The following is a 21,157-nucleotide window of genomic DNA, read 5'->3' as shown; positions in this document are numbered from 1 at the left end:
AAAAAATAAACCACAAACAGTCAAACTACAATATTCCGGTATCAAAATCTAATTTTCAAAATTCCAGCAAATGATAATGTACCTATGTCACTGATAATAATTATAACCACTTGGCCTACTATATAGAAAAAAAAGTTTTAGATATTGTTCATAGGAACTCATACACTTTATATTTACCAATCTATAAATGGGGTGTGTTGATTTCAGTCTGGCTGTTTCTATAGAGCTATGAATTAAGTATAAGTTTCCGTAAGAAATAGATGGAATAATACTTGGTAGATGTAAATATACAATTATCACAATGATGATTGAATCTAAAAAAAAGTGACTTAAAATTAAAATCACTGTTTACATAAAACCAACTCTGTATACATCTCATTCAATGAGTTTTATTTTCATAACAACAATTAACAAGTTAAGACTATTTTATCACAATAATCTTTGATTTTAACACATTAATGAATATTGGAACATATTGTATACCTGCACTGGCACGATACGACAGAAGAGTTTCTTTTCCATTAATCATACAAACTTTGCAATTCTTTTGATAAAATTCGCCTACAGCATATTATTTCAATAAATGTACTAACATATAATTATATGACATTGCTATATATGCGTATACATGTACAATGTTTCTCTAGTGTTGCACAATAATATCAATTTGAAAACAATATAAAATTTAATCTCACACAAACTTAAACAATCAAATGCATTCATCACACATACAAATATCTATCCTTTTCACAATTGGAATTTCTAAGCAGCTCAGAATATATACTAACATTAGGTATTGTGAAATTCTATGTCAAACAAATTTAAATCAGTTTACTAATTATATGTATTCCCATTTATAAATCAAAATATACACTCCACACACAGTGATGTTAATTTAAGTCTCTCTCTCTCTCTCTCTCTCTCTCTCTCTCTCTCTCTCTCTCTCTCACACACACACCCACATACACCACATTTTCTCTCTTCTGTTTAATCATTATGACAATAATAATAATCCTCCCTCTTAAGTTTTTTCATGTTTACATCAAGCTATTAAGAGCCAAAATATGAAGAGAACAGCCACCCAAAGGAAGACTTTTGACAGAAACTGTTCTTCATTATGATGTGCAGTGCCAGGTGGAGCTGAAATAAACAACAACATAGATAAGTTCTCATTTCATATTCAGAGCTAAAGTTAATCAATATTTAAAATGTGTTATAACAAAGTTATCATAAATGGTGATTATTGTGATTATTGATTCTACAAGTACTGGAAATCAAAACTACACAATGTACCTGTATCATTTTATTTCAAATTGATGAAAGCTAACACAAAACTCTTGACGAGTCAAATTAGTTCTAGGTATACCTGGACCTGGTCTTCCATCATTAAAGTTCAATGTGGAGGCAAAGATTCCGAATGGAAAGGCTCCTATTCCAAAAGACATTTGGAAGCCACCATCTCCAAAGGCAAAGCCTGGGAAACCCTGAGATATTTTATAAATAAATTTTCAAAATTTAATACCATTTATATGAGTTGCAAATGTTTATGTAGTAACTAATTTTCTCAATTGAAATAACATACTGTGGTTTCATCACTATTCACTGAATACCAATTTTCGTGGATTTCGTTATTAAGTTGATCCTTGAAATTAAGTATTCATTGAAATGCAATTTCTATTAACATTTTGTATTGATAGGGTCATTGGCCACGAATTTACGTATTCTTGAAACTGTGATTTTTACTTTATCCACGAAAATTGATACCCTTGAATATTAATGAAACCACAGTAACAATGTAATAAGTCAGAGAATATCGATTTTGGAAAATGTGCATCTTTGAACTTTGGTTGTCTAAGTCAGACTCTTTTAGTCAAAGTTCACATAGAAAATTCAATGCCAAATTGTATTTGTACCAGTACATGAATTTCAAGTCTGGATGACTACTGGTATTTATTATACCTCCTGTCAATTTGTCCCTATATTTTCAATACTCATCTATTTCCGCATAGTTCATATAGGGTTTATAAAGCTTAAGCATACTATACCAAAATAGAGCATGTCAAATGTTTTAACGAAAATCTTACAAGCGCCGACAGCGGGTTCCATACTCTCGACCCTAAAATCTTTACCTCTTGAATCCCAACATTAGCCGTTGATGTGTAAAATGGTATTTATATAATATAAAATGTAGATACATACGATTGACATCAAGCAACTAAAATTATTAATCTTTCCAAAAACACCTCAATACTGATGGTAATTTTAAAGTTAAAGTTTCTAATAAACTTTTGAACAAATTGATTAAAGATTTTTCAACAAAATTCTACATGAGAATCGCATAAATGCTTTTTTAAATGACGCTTAATAAAGAATGTACAAGAAAAAAAATCAATCAGATTTTGTCTGCTAAACATTTCCAGTTTTCTCGGAAAGGTCAAACATCCCTCATTTCTTGAAAAAAACATAAACCTTTGTTGATTTTTTTATTGTACAAGAACTTGTTGATTAAAAAATCAATTAAATCAATAGATTAATTTGAAAGAACAAATGCTTGCTCTTCCAGTTACTATTTTGAGGGACAAGACAACACTCAAATGTCATAGCTACTTATAGCAAAGCACATCAGTACATGTATATACAACAGTCGGCATTATAATAACAATAGTTTTGCGCTGTGCATGTACTATGTCTAAATAGTAGTCAGGGTTTGATACATAGTACACTCGCCTCCGGCTCCTGCACCATGTATCAAACCCTGACTATTATTTAGGCATAGTTCATGCACAACACAGCACTATTATATAAATAATAATTATGGACTCAAAATTTGTGTGTTTCAATTTACATAAAGAAAACTGGTATAAGAATAGTTTATATTAAAATAAAACTTTTAAGGTATTTTTTCTGTATGACACTTACTTAACGACTTGCACAGAATTTGAATTTCAATACACATGTATTCTAATTATGCAACTTTTCTGGGCCTTCATATTACATACATGTAGCTGTCTGTGAGGGAAGAGGATTCACATTTGGTATAATCTAAATCATCTTTGCGTTTGAATGTATAGCTCAATATAATTAAAACAAGACATCTACAATACAAAATGCCTATTAATCAAATATTCCTGAGTCTGATTTTTATTAGATTGCATATAAATAAGTCAAAATAAAGCAGAAGAAATAGTCTTCTGTATATATTTGTTATTAACATATATCAATTTTTGCTTATTTTATTTCACGACCTACCAAAGATAAACTGGTTCGTGTTGACTAATTTTTGTGATCAAGAACTAGATGCTACAAAAATGCTAGACATATTTCAAGACTGATCCACAGCATAAAAAATTCATGATGACAAGGGCCACGCAAATCTCACAAAAAATTTTCACGCACAAATAAAAGTTAGTTTACAGTAATTGACAAGACAAAACATTTTTTGTCATGCCTTAATCTTCATAACCCTTTTTTAAAAATCTATACATGTATATCTAATTCAAATAATCTGTGCACAGTTCACTACAAGCATGGGTTTATGTTAAGTTTACATGCTTACCCTGTTGTTTTCAGGCTCTGACCTCTGACCCTGAGGTCTGGGGGGTAATTTTTCTCTGAAAAAGTAACAAAATTCATTTAGCATATACCGGTAACCCATTTACATAATGATCTAATCACAATGACTAATTGATATAATCATGCATGCATCAATCGGGTTTAAATAGATTTCCACCTTGTTTTTTAAGGGTGGGAATGGGGGAGAATTGCAATCTTAAGGCAGGCAAGACACATAAATATTACGAGTATAACCAAGACAAGAGGCCAACATTTGGGCTGTACTTCCAGGCATGAATATGAAGGACTGTCAAGAGATTTGGTGACGGTGCCATTTTAAATATCAAGCACAGTCAAATCTCAACCAAGATTAAATGAATCCTTGAGACATAATTTAAAGCCCTCTATCAACCAGGGCCAGAAAAATAGCATTGCCCTACGCCTGGGGCGAGTATTTTTACTGGTCGGACAACTAATATGTTAAGTAGTAGTAGTCCTCGGACATGTACTTATTTCTTAGCCATTAAATCATTTGTATTTCCAATACGATTAAAAAGTTGACGATAGTTTTCCGAGTATTGAGAAACGAAAGTAAACTAAACTCACAAACATGAAACTCATAAAATAAAGAGAGGTTCCGATAATAAAGTAAATTATTTATATCCCCCTCTAAGGTCGTAATGAGTGTTCTTCTCGTCGTTTAAACGCTTCTATGGGATGTTTATCTGAGTAACGATGCAAGCTTTAAATTAACATAGAGCAATAGAAAAATGGAAAACCAAATCCGTAGTATAAAAACACACGGCAGACACAGATCTATGACAACAACATTCCATCCAAACATGCTAAAACAATCAAACAAAACGTCAGAGGGGCTACATTAAAGCACGGGATGATAAATGCCTGATCAAGTGTCAGATTTTGATGACTTAATCTATGAGTCTGTTATAAAATAATAAATGAACTAGATAACAGTGATTTGGTGGGGTTTTTTGGTTTCAGTTGAAGGTAGGGCAGGTAATTTTGTGATTGTGACCTGTCTGAGGGCAGGTACTCTAAAATTCTACCCCTGTATCAACTATAAAAATGACAAAGATATTGTAGTTTGTCCCAAGTAATCGTTTATAACAGATTTTCTGATTTTAAACTAAAAAACACATTCATGTCAAAGAAGATGTGATTCAAGAATACCTCAGAGTATAGTCATATATTTCAAACTGACTGCCTTTCTCCTAAAGAAAATTTACAATGATTTACCTTGGGTCTGTTTGCTCTGATGCCCCTCTTCCATAAATTGGAATTACTTTGTCTTTACTGATACCTGCTTTGCACACAGGACATGTTTGACGATTTGGTCTTGTCTCGAGCCATTGATGCAGACAAGGCCAGCTACAAAATTGAAACAGATATAAGACACACTAGGTAGTACATGCGTTAAGAGGTGACAAGCATTATTCTAATACATCTAATCAAGTCGTACTTATTTATGTCTCTGTTGTAACAGTTTCATCACAATAATTTTATTCTTTTTTCTTGCGAAACTTCTATATCAATCTATTATGAATAGAGATGTTTGGTATAATTGGGACACATGACTCATATTCATTACCAAAAAAGATGACCACACATGCTAACAACGGCATCTTTTGCTGTATCAAGACAAATATTGCATTCGAAAAAAGCCCTGCCGTCCTCCTCGGGTCCACCCGTCGCTCCCCCCGGGCCGTTGTCCTGCGATGACTCTGACGCGGCCATCTGTTGCTAAACGAGGTTAAAATAACTGGAAACTGAATTCCGAGTAGCAAATCTACTTGTTAATTGACATAACGCAATTTTCACAAAACCTGTCAGAATATTCCGGAAGTACACGCAGTTTATTTCAATCATGCGCAATTCTAATACGAATATAAACGACAAAATATTCTATGAGCAGTTTTTATTTCCGAATACAGAAGAGGTCTATTTTTTTTTTTAAATGATAAATGGTCTATATATTTTGTAGGTGAAACTAAGCCCAATTTAATTCTGGTTGATAAACAGAAAAAATAAAGACTGGCGACCCATAGCATTTTCAACCGTCCCTATTCATGACGTCATAATGCATTCCCAGAATTCTATTAAGAATTATTCTATTATGACGTCAATGTATTGTGGTATATCCATAGTTTGATAAAAGTTGTGAAACTTCGCCAAATATCAATTTTCATAGTAAATCGTATTAATAAAGCCTTGTAAGCTTGGACATTGAAAACGATTTACAGGTAAATTATTTAAAACTGTATAGCCTTCATTATAATTGTATCTTTTTGACAACCATGCATTGTCTTTTTAGAAAAAACTTCATATTTGTAATTTTATTTCAGAGAGAAGTAAAAAATGGATTTTTCGAACAGGAAAGACTTCTTGGTAGGAAGACTTCCCTTTAATGATGACAGAGATAGCTTGGACAGCTGTTCCCTGGACAGCTATATGGACAGCGACGCATCTTCTCTTGGTCACTCACCTTCGTTCCATGAGAGCGGCCGCATGATTCCAGAGAGTGCCTACACAGAGTTGACAGACTCCACCCTAACCTTAACACCACAAAGTGCTAGGTGGCGACCCCCCACTGGCTTCTCGCCAACCAGTCCACCACCGATGTACTATCACCCCGGTCAGTATCATGGTAAACACTGCCGAAATGTGAGGGTAGTCAAGGGACAGAAAGGGACCAAACCTCATGGGATCCCTGGTAGAGGATACCAACAGACATGCTATGGCAGACAGTACATAGAGGTCAGGCATGTAGACAGATATGGCCATGAGTACAAGAGCACCAAACTCCCTACTATCCATACAAAACTTGCTTCTGTGTATGGCATCCCTCAGACAGTCGAGACTAGAAGATGTGCAACGGTGGTCCACAAAAACACCGGACAGCGAAAGGCTGCCCCAAAGCAAGAGTCCATCGGAGTGACCCTACCTCCCATACACACGGGGCATGCTCAAAGTCAATGCAGGAAAAAAGAGAACAAAGCCACCAAGAAAACGGCCTCAGTTCAGGCCAAGGCGACCTCAGGGACCATCCGATCAGACCTGGATGTCATACAAACCCGTGCTATGGCCCCACCCTTCAACACGTATGTAGACGAGGCAGCATCAGCCCGATTTGTCCGTCATTATTACGGCGAGCACCGCTGAATACAAAGGCAATAATTTAACAACTGAACGAAATATATCATACCGGTATATGGAACCTGTAAAGAAACATTTTTGGTTAGTTTTGAGACTTTGTTGCGCGAGTTTTGGCATGCAGATATGGTCTGTGTGGTAGAAATAGTGTTCTTGATTTCTATTTTATGTTAGCAGTTGAAATCTGTTTACATGTGTATATCTTCAACAACCCCCATCCCCTATTTATCACCGTATCTGACGACAATGTATGGTTTTTCAATGTTTTATTCATCGCTATAACTTAACATGTACTCCTATGTAAGAGGACTAGCTCCAGTAACCATTGTTAATGCTTCGGTATAACAGGTCTCGGGGACACAAAGCTAACACTCCAATAGAAAAGGACTGAGTACACATTGTTAACACTCCGGTGTAACAGGACTCTAGTATCCATATGTTAGTACTCCGGTACCCAAATTAAAGCTAATACCCCGGCAACATGACTCCGGTACCCAAAGCTAATACTCCGGTATAAAAGGACAGTGAACAATACCTATAGCTAGTTCTCCGGTACCCAGATTTAGCTAATACCCCGGTAACATGACTCCAGTACCCATAGCTAAAACTCCGGTATAAAAGGATCCTGGACAGTATCCCGGCATAGCTGATACTAGTACTCGAGATCCGGTATAACAGGGTTCCAGTACGCTGGTACTTTATTACAAATGAACTTCGGTGTTTAACAGGAGTCTGATATTCATTATAATGTTAATATTCCTTTGTAACAGGAATCCGGTACCCATGCATAGATAGTTTTCCGGTGAAGAATCATTCGTGATTATATTTTCTCAAAGTTGAAATTTGCTTTGCGTGTAATATATATTACAGAAAGTCGTATAAAGTCAATAATATGTCATTTATGCTTTTTTTTTTTTATTTCAATATGTATTTATATGAATTTCACATGGTCTTTTATCACGATGAATGATTGTAATAAACAGATTTTATTGAATACATTGTTTCTTGTCTTTGCTTACATCATAAAATGCGGAATTGAAAATTGATTTAATAAAGAACGGCTTATTCCAGAGTAACGATGGATAATTGACATTATACCGGTATATACACATGTATTGCATTATAAAGAGATGATTTAACCGTTATAACGAAATAGCTAATGAACTCGTTAAAATGAGATATCTAATTTGCTATAAAGTGATACTTATACTGACTCATTTTCTCTACACTGTAAATTCAGTTAAGAGAATAAAGTTCATTGACTTGTTATAACGAAATACAGTACTAGTAATTAAGAGATTTCGAAGTTTCGATGGCAAAGGAGCGATAGTAGTATCGCTCTTTCGCCTTTGCAACTTCGCACTTTCGTCTTCGCATCGTCGCGCATCGCGATTTCTTTTCTCCCCCTTTGCACCTTCACACTTTCTCCTTCGCAACCTCGCATTCTCGCATCTTCGCCCAAAACGCGAAAGCGCGAAGGTTGAAGTGGTCCCATTGGAACACCATAACAATGTTTACACATGCACTTTCAACTACTGTCACTTACCAGATGTCTGTTAACCTGATATCAATACCGTGGTTCAAACACAGTAACATTGCCGCTAGGCAGGGGCTACCCACCCCCCTTTTTTTAAGCAAACATTTTTTTTTTAATTTACATATAAAAAAGTAAATTAACATGTATATTCCCCCAACCCCCTCAACTTTTGTGGGAGCATGTAAAAATGGAATTAAATGGGAGGATATTAACAGTGAAATTAATGTTATATATGTCCCCCCCCCCCCACCTCCACCCACGGATCAGGACTGTCATGATTTTGATTTTTTTTTCACGCTTGTCGAGATTTTTAGATGAGTTAATTTGCCCCCCCCCCCCTCTTTAAGAAACGATGCTCTGTGCCTGTATAACTGACCTCATCTTCGCTAGCCAAGGTTTTCTGATCCGCACCGCTTCTGTGAAAAGTTCTGTGAACTGACCTCGTGGTAAGTGAATAATTTTGATCGAACTCGTGGAAATCGTGAGTATTCTTGCATTGATCGTGAATTTTCCATTGCTAGATTGCTTTTTTTTTGCCCCCCCCCCCCCCCCCAAAAAAAAAATCAGATTTCTGTTCAATGAAATGACACAGCTTCAGAATGCAAGAGAATTTAAAAAAATAAATGCATAAATTGTTGTTGACTTTGGATTTACTCTCTGGAATACCATATAAACTACGGAAGCTTGTACCAGCAATGACTTGAATACTTATCGTAAACAATCATTAAAAATGATATAAAACTTTATTTACTTAGAAAAAACTTCATTCCAATCAAAATTCTATGTACGATTTACATGTGTACAGAATAACCAATTTATTATCCATAGAGGCTACCGTAAGAAATTTGCTGTTGTTGGATGTTTATGTTACTCACTTACTGGATTCTGTTTGAGGCATACACATAGTGATAGTAAGTGGGTCCTTGTTGTTTTTAAAATGTAAAAATATTCTTGCGCTTATTGTTCGGTTTAAGGAAAACAAGACGTGAATGGAAGAACGTGTCAAAATCACGTTTATTATCATAAATAGCGTAATCATTATTGTACCCAACCTTGTCAATGATACCCAAGATATCTTCATTGATAATTAAACCGGCTGTTTATCCCGGACCGGACGAGACTTAAAATAAAAAGACTAAATGGTGTACATAAAAATTATTGTCAAAATACTAATGGTTTTTAGCTCACCTGAACTGAAAGCTCAAGTGAGCATTTCTGATCACTCTTTGTCCAGTGTCCATCTGTCTGTCTGTCTGTAAACTTTTCCTTTTCGATTTCTTCTCCAGAACCACTTGGCCAATTTCAATCAAACTTGGCACAAATCATCATTAGGTAAAGGGAGTTTAGGTTTGTTAAAATGAAGGCCATGCTCTCTTTTAAGGGGAGATAATTAGGATTTATTGAAAATTTGTTGATATTTTTCAAAAATCTTCTTCTCCAAAACCATTAGGCCAGAAAAGCTTAATCTTGTGTGAGAGCATCCTCAGATAGTGTAGATTCAAGTTTGTTCAAATCATGGTCCCCTGCGGGTAAGGTAGGGCCACAGTGGGGGGGGGGGGGGTCAAAGTTTTACATAGAATATATAGAGTAAATCTTTAAAAATCTGCAGAAACCAATTAGCCAGGAAAGCTGTAACTTGTGTGGAAGTATCCTCATGGTGTGTAGATTCAAGTTTGTTCAAAAGATGACCCCCAGGGGTAGAGTGGGGGCCACAATGGGGGGGGGGGGGTGGAACTTTTACATAGGAATATATAGTATAAATCTTTTAAATCTTCTTCTCAAAAATCAATTGGCCAGAAAAGCTGAACCTTGTGTGGAAGTATCCTCAAGTAGGGTAGATTGAAATCATGATCGCCGGGGGGTAGGATGGGGTCACAACATAGGGGGAGGGGGCAAAAATTTATATATGTATATAAATAGAAAAAATTCTAAAATATCTTTTATTTAAAACCACTTGCCTTGAAAAGCTGTATCTTTACTGTAAGCATCCTCAGATAATGTAGATTTAAATACTTTCAAATCAAAATATTGAGAAGTAGGGTAGATTCACTTTGGGGATTCAATTTTACAAAGGAAAATATTTCAATTATTCACAAAAAATGAAATTGTTATGATATATGGATTTACTCACATGCAAGCATTTTGACGTATTGCTGATTCTTTCAAATTGTTTAGATTTTGGCCCCTGGACAATTCTTGTGCCTCACAAGGGGTTCAGAGTTTGATGTACGTTTATATCCCATATATAAACAATTGTTTAGGATCTTTATGAGAACTGCAATGCTCTACATGTGATATGACTATGAAATCATCCTGTTAGAAAAGGGACTTGATTATATAAACATAAGAATGTCTAGGGTGAAAAAAATGCACTTTAAGTTATACAGGATCTTCATGTATTATACAACATTGTCCAGATACTTTGTATTATGACTACGTTAAGCCGATTGTATCATACCTATTGTTGCTCAGGTGAGCGATGTGGCCAATGGGCCTCTTGTTACTTTTCAGAACATGAGTAAAAGTATTTGACCATTGATGAGCGTTGGGCCCAGGATGTGTTACGGTGTCATTTCTGTGAGACCCCCAGCCCCCCCTATGTAGCTTTGACATTTGTCATACATCTGTGTAAACCCTGTGAGGGGGAAGAACTCTCTGATCAATCCAGTCAGCGTTATCTATCAAAACAGAAGAACATTGCCACACAATGAATTCTCCCAGTGCTGAGTCTTCTCCCCCGGACAGACCACTCATCGATATACCACATATCATCACACAGATAAACACCGAGTGTGGAGGATTACGCAGTGTGTCCTGTCTGAGTGATGAGGAGATGTGGACGTGTGGTGATGACAAAATCCTGAGACTCTATAACCTGCAGGGGGAACTAGTGAAGTCAATCCAAACCAAGTCAGGGAATGGTCCACAGGACATAGCAGTGACATGGAGTGGGGATCTAGTTTATACTGATTACAGTGGAACTGTGAACATTGTGAAGAATACACAGATACAGACAGTGATCAGACTACAGGGGTGGAAACCTCGCAGTGTCTGTAGTACCTCCTCTGGTGACCTTCTGATTGTTGTAAACAGTGATTGTTATAAACAAACAAAAGTTATGTGTTACTCTGGCTCCACAGAGAAACAAAGTATCCAGTACGATGACAAAGGACAACCTCTCTATTCATCTGGTGGCACTAAATACATCAGTGAGAACAGGAACCTAGATATCTGTGTGTCAGACTATGAGGCCAGTGCAATAGTGGTGGTCAATCAGGCTGGAAAACTCCGGTTTACCTACACTGGTCCTCCTTCTACTACCAAAGGATCATTTGGTCCATGCGGCATCACAACAGACAGCCAGGGTCTGATCCTGACTGTAGACTTTGACAACGACCGTAGCCACATCCTGGATCAGGATGGACAGTTCCTCCGCTACATTGACAACTGTCATTTTGACCATCCATGGGGTTTATATGTGGACACCAGAGACAACCTCTTTGTGGCTGAGGTAGGAACAGGCATAGTGAAGAAAATACAATATGTCTAGAACATTACACAGCAGTGTAACATTGTTTTTATGTATTACATGTTGATTAACTGACTGTGGGTATATATAAAACATGTATTTGCATAAAGATAATTAACTACCGTATATTGTATAATAGATTCTTGCATATAAAATATATGTTCATGTCAACAATATCATTGTTTTGTTTTTCATGTTTATACATGTACATCATGGAAAGAAACTACTGGTATTTGTTTTAGTGTGTTGATTGTATTGTCAACAAATTGACTGTATATGCATTTAATGTCAAAACAAACTATGTGCATTATATGAATACAATCAGAAAAACATTGTTTGGTATATGTCCAAAAAATCAAAACATTTTATTGTTGAAAAAATGACACTAAAGTTTGAATTGAAAAAAAGACTTTTTTTTTTTAGCTCTCTTAGGAGTTAGGAGTTAATTTTGAATCGTTTTCTTAAAGATAAAAATATAATTCTGCATACATTTTCTTTTCTCAAAGCTGAAAAACGAAGGTACAACATTTCTTGAACATTTGAATGGCGTTCTTTGACTTTGTTCGATTATGATTTCTTTCCACGAAGAAAGAGTAACTTTTGTTTCATGCACACCAGTACCGGTAATAAACCCTGCAGTTGTGCATTGTATACCTTAAATAGTGTCTTATTATGTCTAATAAATAATTTGTAAACAACTTTTTGAATTGGTTCTTAGCTCACTTAAGTTGATTTCAACCCAACTTGGCACAAAGCATCCTTAGGTTAAGGTGATTCAAGTTTGTTAAAATTAAGGGTCATACCCTCTTTCAAAGGGAGATAATTAAAAATTATTTTTTTTAATTTTGGTATTTTTAAAAATTTGGCCAGAATTGGGTAGATTCAAGTTTGTTCATGATCACCAGGGATAGGGTGGGTCCACAAAGGGGGGGGGGGGGGCACATCGTAATATATAGAGAGAAATCTTTAAAAATCTTCTCAGAAACCAAATCGAACAGAAAAGATGTAACTTGTGTGGAAGCATCCTCAGGTAGGGTAGATTCAAGTGAGTTCAAATCATGATCCCCGGGGGTAGGTTGGGTCCACCATTCGTGAGGAGGGGGGTTCAAATTTTTTACATAGGAATAAATAGGGAAAAATCTTTAAAAATCATCTTCTAAAACACAATTTGTTTAGAAAAGCTGTAATTTTAATCAGTTCAGATAGTGTGTATAGGTTAAAATTAGTCAAAATCATAATCTTGAGGAGTAGGGTTGGGCCACATTTTTTTGGGGGGGGGGGGGCAATTTTACAAAGGAAAACATTTTAATTATTCATAAAAACTCACTCAACTTTTATATGACCTTGATATAAACCCTGGTTACACAAACAAATGTTGCAGATTTCATGCCTTATAAGAGAGGAATCCTCATTGTTGTGAAAAACTGCCGCCTTGAAACAAAAATAATTTAATCTTGACGTTTAGAGTCAGACAATTTCTTGAGAACTGCCATTCCCGATTTTTGTTTCAAGGAGGCGTATTTTCTCAAAATCTAACTTTTGAAAAAAATCATGAATACCTTAAAAATCTATGAACGCTGTGTTAAATTTCCCCAATTTGTGTCTTGTCTAGATTAGTAGAGTGGTTATGCAGTAAGTATATAGATTGTAAATTAATCCAAATTTTTTGATTGGGTTCGAATCACGGAACAGTTGGAATTTTTTTTAAACATGTTTCTTTTAATTGCATATAAAGGTAATGTACATGTACGTATATAGATACTCAAGAATGTCAGAATAAAATTAGTTAAACGTTTGTCAATGTAATATTTTTCATGCGTGGCAGTGGCGTAGCTACATTGAAGCAGTGTAAGCACGTGCTTACATTTTTTTAATCCCATTTCTTCAAAAATTGTATTTTTTTTTATTGCAAATCCAAAATTGGGGTTGTGCCGAAACTTTTCATGAAGCATAACGAACTTGTTCCACAGGCGCTTGTTTTTACAGTATAGTTCAGTATAATATTATAACAAAAGGTATCTTACTTCGAATTTCGAATTCCTTTTACTACCCCCTCCTCACCTTCTGGAAAAGGCATTCATAAATTTCGCTTTTAGACGAAACGCAGTGGTAAAGTGCTTACTACCATTCTCTTCAACCTGTTTTATGAAATAAGATGAAACATTGCAAACATCAAGGACGGTAACCATCAACCAAAAATATCTGAAAGCCACGCCTTGTTCACACATCGTAACATAAAATGTATCTTTTAATAGCTTCTCCCAACCCCCCTACATGTGAAACCTCATCAAGTGACGCGCACTTCATCTTACAAGGGGGCTCGTTAGATGAAACAACTTAATACATTCGGCGAGCTTTGTTTGAACGCTGCTTATTCAGGTAAAACACAATAAAGGCAAGCATGTCATAGATAAATTACCGTAGAAAGGAATAAACACGTTCGCTGATTTTTCGTTAAAAGCGAATCCAAAAATGAATGTAATTCACGTAAGGGGTACTCCACGTACTTCGGAGTTAGATAACTTGTGTTTTTATTATGCATTGTGATGGGTTCAAAATTCAGATCCATATAAAATTAAGGAAGAAACAACTATTTTATATTGCATTTCATATTACAATCGACTTGGTGCTTGACCAATTCGTATTTGAAAAGAAGCAACAGAGCACAGTTTTGGTTAAGGAGAAAGTAAACTGCCACCCTATTTCTTTCAAAACAAACAATAAATACGTTTGCATTTTATGGTACTAGTAACACTAAATTACAACTTTTATTGCGTTATTGGACAAAAAAAGCAGACATAAAGTTGCTTGAGAAATTCTGCAACTAGTCAACAAAAAACCCTCTATAGTCTCATTCCAGTCATTTATCATTACTAAATTATTTTATCATAATAAATTAGGCACTCTTGTACTAAATCTAATTTGATAAAATAAAGTTCAGTAAATGACAGCATTGTCTTGGTTGTCCATTTAAAAACTTAACTTTTTGGTTTCTGTTGGTGTGTTGTTTTATTGTTATTTTTTGAATTTCTTAAATTTGTTCCAAGCTATTTGATTTCATGTAGAAAAAAGAAAAATAACAAAGAAACAAAACAAAATAATTGGGAAAACCCCGAAAGAATATCAACGCTGACCGTATCATTTAATGTAGAAAATTGATTTACTTTTTCCTTCTTTGTGAGATAACCAGGTATGCCGTTTGCAACGATATATATTTACATCTACTAAATATTATTTCCTCTATTTCTTACGGAAACATATAGTTAATTCATAGCTCTATAGAAACAGCCAGACTGAAATCTACACGCCCCGTTTATCGATTGGTCGAAATCTACAACGGCTGAAACTGACAAGATACTGACAGGAATAAAATGGACACGTTCTGTTTATCGATTGGTCGAAGCCACCAGCAACCTAAGAAAAATCACGGACTGCACAAAATAATCATGATGATGTCAGACTCAAAGTCTCACAGGAGACGATTTGGCTGTTTCTTTTAGCTAACGTACTTATGTACATTAACAGTAATTTAGTGAATTTTACTAACTTTTCATAATCAATTTATTAATTAGTTAAAGAAAGATGTTCATATAAATAATAGAATGCTTTCTTTGATGATTCATGCGGGTTATGAAGGTAGCGATCATCGCTAACGCGGGTTATGTATTTTTTCTGCAATGTCGCTACCTTCATATCCCGAATGAATCCCCAAAAGGAAGCATTTTATTGTTTAAATGTACAGGATATTATAGAAACATGCAATGATTATAATTACAACCCTTACGGTAATAATCAGATTTATTCATAGAGCTCTAAAGAGTGATATTTTTCACATATATAAAAAGAAATCATATATACCCTCTACCTATTAGGAAGAGGATTTATTATTTATCTATTTATTTTTTTGTTTATATGAGAAAAATACTTAACTTCAGGCCTTGACACTAGAAATCAAATTGATAAATAATGTCAACATCAAAATATAGAATGCGCAATGGGTTAGAGCGTTAACTATGAATCTGTAAGCCATGAGTTCGAATCCCACTGCGGCTTTTATAAGTTTTACCTTTCCAAAAATATTTAAAACATTTTTTTTTTTTTGTAAAATAATGTAAAATTTGGAAATTATGTACCGGTGAAAGTATTTCAATTGTAATATTCTTTTATCCACATTAATATCGACAGGTGTCCCATACCACCTTAAATAAATAAATCCTCAATGTTTGAACCAGAAAGGTATTAAAATTGACGAAAACAAGTTAAATAGTATTCATTTGATTTTATTTATTGATTAAAATTTAAATACATGTATATGGTATATGCATATTGCAAAAAGACCATATGTTTAGCATGTTAAATCGTGTAAATAGTAAATACATATTCAGATAAAATAAACATAAGTAACATTTAAAACTCAATATGGTAGATAATAAATATTCCAAAGTAAATTTCAATTTAAAATATAGTTACGAAAGACTCTCCAAAGTACTAATTATGGGTAGTAAGTCCTGTTATTCCAGAGCATTAGCTATGAGTACCGGAGTTCTGTTATCTATACTGGTGACTTGTGGTACCGGAGTTCTGATATACCGGAGTACTTTTGGTAACGGAGTCATGTTATACCGGAGTGCTTGTGATACCGGAGTACTTGTGGTACCGGAGTTCTGTTATAACAGGGGACTAGCGATTGATAACGGATTCCTGTTATGCCGGAGCATTAACGATTGGTAATGGATCCCTGATATACCGGAATATTAGCTTTGGGTACCAGAGATCTGTTACACCGGATTGTTATAAACGGGTACCGGAATCATGTTATAGCGCACAAAGTACTAGCGATGGGTACCGGGTTCCTGATACACTGGAATGTTTGCTTTGGCTACCTTGCTTTTGTGACACCGACGTATATATTTGCCTTTCTTGCCGAATCCAGTCATCCATGCAGCGGAGTACTAGCTATAAAACTGGAATACTAGCTTTGGATACATGTGTCCTTTAACCGGAGTTATTGCGATGGGCATTGGAATTTATGCCAATGAATTTAAAAAATCGACATATCATGAATTGTCTAAAATACACAGTTCTTGTACGGGCGAATGTATTTGTAGCTACCCATGAAAACAGCTTGCAAATTCTAACACGTTAGAGAGGCCAAGAAAAGATCTAAGAACCAGACCCTGACTCAGAAAGTTCTTTCACCCCCCCCCCCCAAAAAAAAAATCAGGTTATTGCTTGTTGCATTACATCATAATACTTTGCTAGGTTGTAAAGTTGCCTTTGTATTCAGCGATGCTCGCCGTAATAATGACAGACAAATCGGGCTGATGCTGCCTCGTCTACATACGTGTTGAAGGGTGGGGCCAAAGCACGGGTTTGTAAGACATCCAGGTCTGATCGGACGGTCCCTGAGGTCGCCTTGGTCTGAACTGAGGCCGTTTTCTCGGTGGCTTTGTTCTGTTTTTTCCTGCATTGACTTTGAGCATGCGCCGTGTGTATGGGAGGTAGGGTCACTCCGATGGACTCTTGCTTTGGGCCAGTCTTTCGCTGTCCGGTGTTTTTGTGGACCACCGTTGCACATCTTCTAGTCTTGACTGTCTGAGGGATGCCATACACAGAAGCAAGTTTTGTATGGATAGCAGGGAGTTTGGTGCTCTTGTACTCATGGCCATATCTGTCTACATGCCTGACCTCTACGTACTGTCCGCCATATCGCGTCGGTTGGTGTCCTCTACCAGGGATCCCATGAGGTTTGGTCCCTTTCTGTCCCTTGACTCCCATCACATTTCGGCAGTGTTTACCATGATGCCGACCGGGGTGATAGTACATCGGTGGTGGACTGGTTGGCGAGAAGCCAGTGGGGGGTCGCCACCTGGCACTCTGTGGGGTCAAGGTTAGGGTGGAGTCTGTCAACTCTGTGTAGGCACTCTCTGGAATCAAGCGGCCGCTCTCATGGAACGAAGGCGAGTGACCGAGAGAAGAGGCGTCACTGTCCATATAGCTGTCCAGTGAACAGCTGTCCAAGCTATCTCTGTCATCATTAAAGGGAAGTCTTCCTACCAAGAAGTCTTTCCTATTTGTGAAATCCATTTCTCAGGAGTTTTTTTCGACTGAAACGAAAAATTATGGATGAAAATAATATACATTTCGTCTAAAATATATGAACAATTAAGAAATAATTTATTTCCCAGCATTAAAAATACACGGGACATATCATGGACAATTTCTTAAAGAAGTATATTTATTTAGATGCTGCCGAGTTTTACCTGATGAGTTCTGTACTATTGATCCCAAATTTCGTGACTGCGAGGGGTCGTAGAAAAATCAAATCATCACGGAGATTCAACGCCAGAAAGCACACGACGAAGTTGGCAAGACTGTTGCAAACTATCAATATCCAAAAAATTTCCCGGTATGCCTCATAGATCATTATGACGTCATAGTACCAGTGATGTCATAGAGAGGAAACAACTAATACCCTGAAAAGTATGCTTTTATTCCGCAATTTTTTTAACACAAAACATGTCAATTTTATTACTTTGGCACCAATTTCCTATGAGTAAAAAACTGATTTAAAAAATTCACCAATCACTCTTATTAAAAACCAGACCCTCTTCCTATTGTCAACAGAAATAAGAATGATTAGCTACATAGATTAAAAAACTTGCAGAACAATGAAAATTTTACAAAATTTATACTTTTCAAATGCCCCATTACTCATCATAAAGGTAACAAATAAAAAATAGATATATAATAGTGTAGAAATGTGCAAGAAGCTTAGAAAGCTATTACAGATCCAGGTACAATGTATAATTAAATCGATTAATAATCGGATTATAATAAACGCATTACTTTCGCGAATAAATGCGAAACGTTCGCGAATAAACGCGTTTTGATATAAATTGATAGTTTTAAATAAATACTATTCATTAATATCATATCATCTTTTTACGTTGATTTATCAAAAAAATTTAATATTTCTTTATATACATAGATATAAATAAATCTGATAAAACTTCATAAAACTGTTAGATGTAAGATGTTCCAAGTAAATAAGGAGGTAGAGCATCATTTTTCATTGTTCGTCGATCCTGTGTTTGAACAGGCAATCATTAGGGTCTTCCGTCTTCAGCGGAAGACCCTACTATTATTCTATTGTTTCTTTTTCACTTTTTAGGGTCTTCCGTTTTCCAACGGAAGACCCTTTTGTTTTTCTTCGGTTTCTTTTTATTATTATTATACTTTTTCTTTTTTTTCTGACTCCTTTTTTGCTTCATTACTCAAAAGGTTTTCAACCGATTTCAATGAAACTTCCAGAGATTTTAGCAAGGTATCGTCCCTCCAAGATGTTAAAGTTTTAAAGACAACGTCACTTCCGTTTTGACGTTACGTCATTTTTTAAATTTTAAAAAAGTGATTTTGTCCGGGAGTTTTCTCAAAAACGCTTTATGATAGAGGCTTGAAATTTTCAATGGTTATGATTTGGTCGATTTACCTCTGTAATGAGGCTATATAATAAAAATCCGTCACTTCCGGTCGAAACTGGAAGCGAATCAAATTTTTCGAAAAATTGAATTTTTTGATCAAACAAAAAACGTATACGTATTTTGTAGAGATTTTTAAGCTGAATCTAATGCTGAAAACCGTTTAAAATTCGGAGGATGCATTACAGAGATATCGGGGTTTAAAAACTGATTTTCCCGGAAATTTTGATGCCGCGTTCTTGGTTTCAAAAATAGTGCAAAATTCACACTGAAAGTAACTTCTACTGTAACAATTCGTACTGGTCATAAAACTTTATAAAAACATAAAATTATATGCATATTGTAAAGTTTGCAAAGCTAAATACAAAACTTAAATTCGTTTTAAAATCGGATACTGCATTGCAGAGATATCGGGGTTTAAATATTGATTTTTCTGGAAATGTGGATTCCTCGTTATTGGTTTAAAAAATAGTGCAAACTTCCCACTGAAAGTAACTCCCGCTGAAAAGATTTCGTACAGGTCATAAAACCGAACTCCTTTTTTATATAGTTAATCAGAGTGTTTATCGAAACGATTTCCTTACTTCGATCGATAATTACGTTGTTAGTTTTTATTAGTCTTATTAGTTTTAATCGAAATAATTATCGTACGATTCCCCATGTCAAGTCGCCATGTTTTGACCGCGAACAACAGCTGATAGCGGTGTCTCAGAAGAATGGCCTGCAAGACCGCGATAGTGGAAATTTCAGCTCAACTAACGTATGACAGATTATAAAGGTATGTTTCAATACAGGATATGTCGTATTTACTTTTTCTTTTCAAAGTGTTTGTGCACTTTTCAATCTAATCCGGCATTCCTCTGACTCTAACCTCCGCTTTTGACGTGCGTAACAATATAAAAGCGGGCATTTGAGTCTGAGAAATCTCGCGATATTATCTGTCCAATGTATTTTCACGTGTATGTTTTGCACACTACTCTTTTGAATTTCTATTTATTATTATGTATATGTATGTCTTATTTTGTATTGAACAACACACCACACACTGTGAAACAGTGCAATTAAAAGGGGTGGGGGTCCAAAGGCACACAAGAGTAGAATGTTGTAATTAGAGTGCATGTTTGCATGATGATAACTTTACCCTAAATATTTGAATATAGCAGATCTTTACCATATCACCTCCACTTAATTAATGAATTAAAGAAATCAGACAGGCTTGTGCTTAATTAAATAAATATATTTAACATGGTAAATATTCATTCTAATTAAAATTAGAACTTTTGTCTGGCTCGCCGTTATATATGATTATCGCCTGTGAAAGAGCATGTAAAACAGAGTGCAAGGTGAAAAGAACTTTAAGTTCAGATTTTAAGTTAATATTCCCTGATATCTATAAAACATTCTTCTCAAGATTTGATTATTTCACAGAACATTGTAAATTCTTTGAGATTAGTTTATCTTTTATATATATTGAATTTTATTGATTCATTTTAGGTAAACTTTACATGCAGAACACATCTACATTGTAAACAATTTTTACAGTAAGACAAATGTATGTAATAATTTTTACTACATGTGCCTCAGATCTCTCTCTCTCTCTCTCTCTCTCTCTCTCTCTCTCTCTCTCTCTCTCATGCTTTTAATCTTGGCAAAGCATCACAGAGCAACATCATTTTGTGCATATCTCTATCTAGGAAAAGAAATCAACAATGCTTTAAATTTGAAAATGAGCATGTATTATCGTGCAATCCCTCATTTTTTCATTGTGCAACTAAAATCCAAAGCTTTGTAAAATTGTTTATGGAATTTTATACATGCTAAACATAATATTGTTTTTAAAACCTGTCATTAGTAAGAAAAGAGAAAAAAATCCTCGCTAAATTTATT

The 21,157-nt window shown here is 35.3% G+C and overlaps 3 protein-coding genes across 3 annotated transcripts; 2 read left to right on the top strand and 1 right to left on the bottom strand.

The window, feature by feature from the left end:
* Positions 1–894: 894 nt before the first annotated feature.
* Positions 895–5,440, bottom strand: LOC105324968 (E3 ubiquitin-protein ligase RNF185). Its single transcript, XM_011424255.4, has 5 exons — positions 5,162–5,440; positions 4,810–4,941; positions 3,557–3,611; positions 1,367–1,484; positions 895–1,140 (listed from the first exon to the last, which is right to left on the bottom strand). Exons 1-5 carry the CDS (start codon positions 5,305–5,307, stop codon positions 1,043–1,045), a joined length of 549 nt encoding a protein of 182 aa, XP_011422557.1. The 5' UTR covers positions 5,308–5,440; the 3' UTR covers positions 895–1,042.
* A 239-nt stretch (positions 5,441–5,679) lies between these two features.
* On the top strand, positions 5,680–6,875 carry LOC117692591 (uncharacterized). The gene is made up of 2 exons (XM_034480991.2): positions 5,680–5,813; positions 5,916–6,875. The coding sequence occupies exon 2, from the start codon at positions 5,929–5,931 to the stop codon at positions 6,730–6,732; it is 804 nt and encodes a 267-aa protein (XP_034336882.2). The 5' UTR covers positions 5,680–5,813; positions 5,916–5,928; the 3' UTR covers positions 6,733–6,875.
* A 2,194-nt stretch (positions 6,876–9,069) lies between these two features.
* LOC117692590 (uncharacterized) lies at positions 9,070–12,487 on the top strand. The gene is made up of 2 exons (XM_034480990.2): positions 9,070–9,171; positions 10,772–12,487. The coding sequence occupies exon 2, from the start codon at positions 10,968–10,970 to the stop codon at positions 11,808–11,810; it is 843 nt and encodes a 280-aa protein (XP_034336881.2). The 5' UTR covers positions 9,070–9,171; positions 10,772–10,967; the 3' UTR covers positions 11,811–12,487.
* The last annotated feature ends 8,670 nt before the right edge of the window (positions 12,488–21,157 follow it).

This window comes from Magallana gigas, chromosome 3 (genome assembly GCF_963853765.1).
Source record: "Magallana gigas chromosome 3, xbMagGiga1.1, whole genome shotgun sequence".
NCBI classification, from domain to species: domain Eukaryota; kingdom Metazoa; phylum Mollusca; class Bivalvia; order Ostreida; family Ostreidae; genus Magallana; species Magallana gigas.
This window is presented reverse-complemented; position numbering and strand designations above follow the sequence as displayed.

What these genes read in the sequence shown, in the direction of transcription:
- LOC117692591 (XM_034480991.2), top strand. Translation starts at nt 5,929, where the DNA reads ATGGATTTTTCGAACAGGAAAGACTTCTTGGTAGGAAGACTTCCCTTT.
- LOC117692590 (XM_034480990.2), top strand. Translation starts at nt 10,968, where the DNA reads ATGAATTCTCCCAGTGCTGAGTCTTCTCCCCCGGACAGACCACTCATC.
- LOC105324968 (XM_011424255.4), bottom strand. Translation starts at nt 5,307, where the DNA reads ATGGCCGCGTCAGAGTCATCGCAGGACAACGGCCCGGGGGGAGCGACG. An exon ending in ATGTGTGGTCATCTTTTTTG is followed by an intron (nt 4,942 to 5,161) that starts GTAATGAATATG and finishes TCAATTTTGTAG; the next exon opens with CTGGCCTTGTCTGCATCAAT. An exon ending in TGATGGAAGACCAGGTCCAG is followed by an intron (nt 1,141 to 1,366) that starts GTATACCTAGAA and finishes TGTTTATTTCAG; the next exon opens with CTCCACCTGGCACTGCACAT.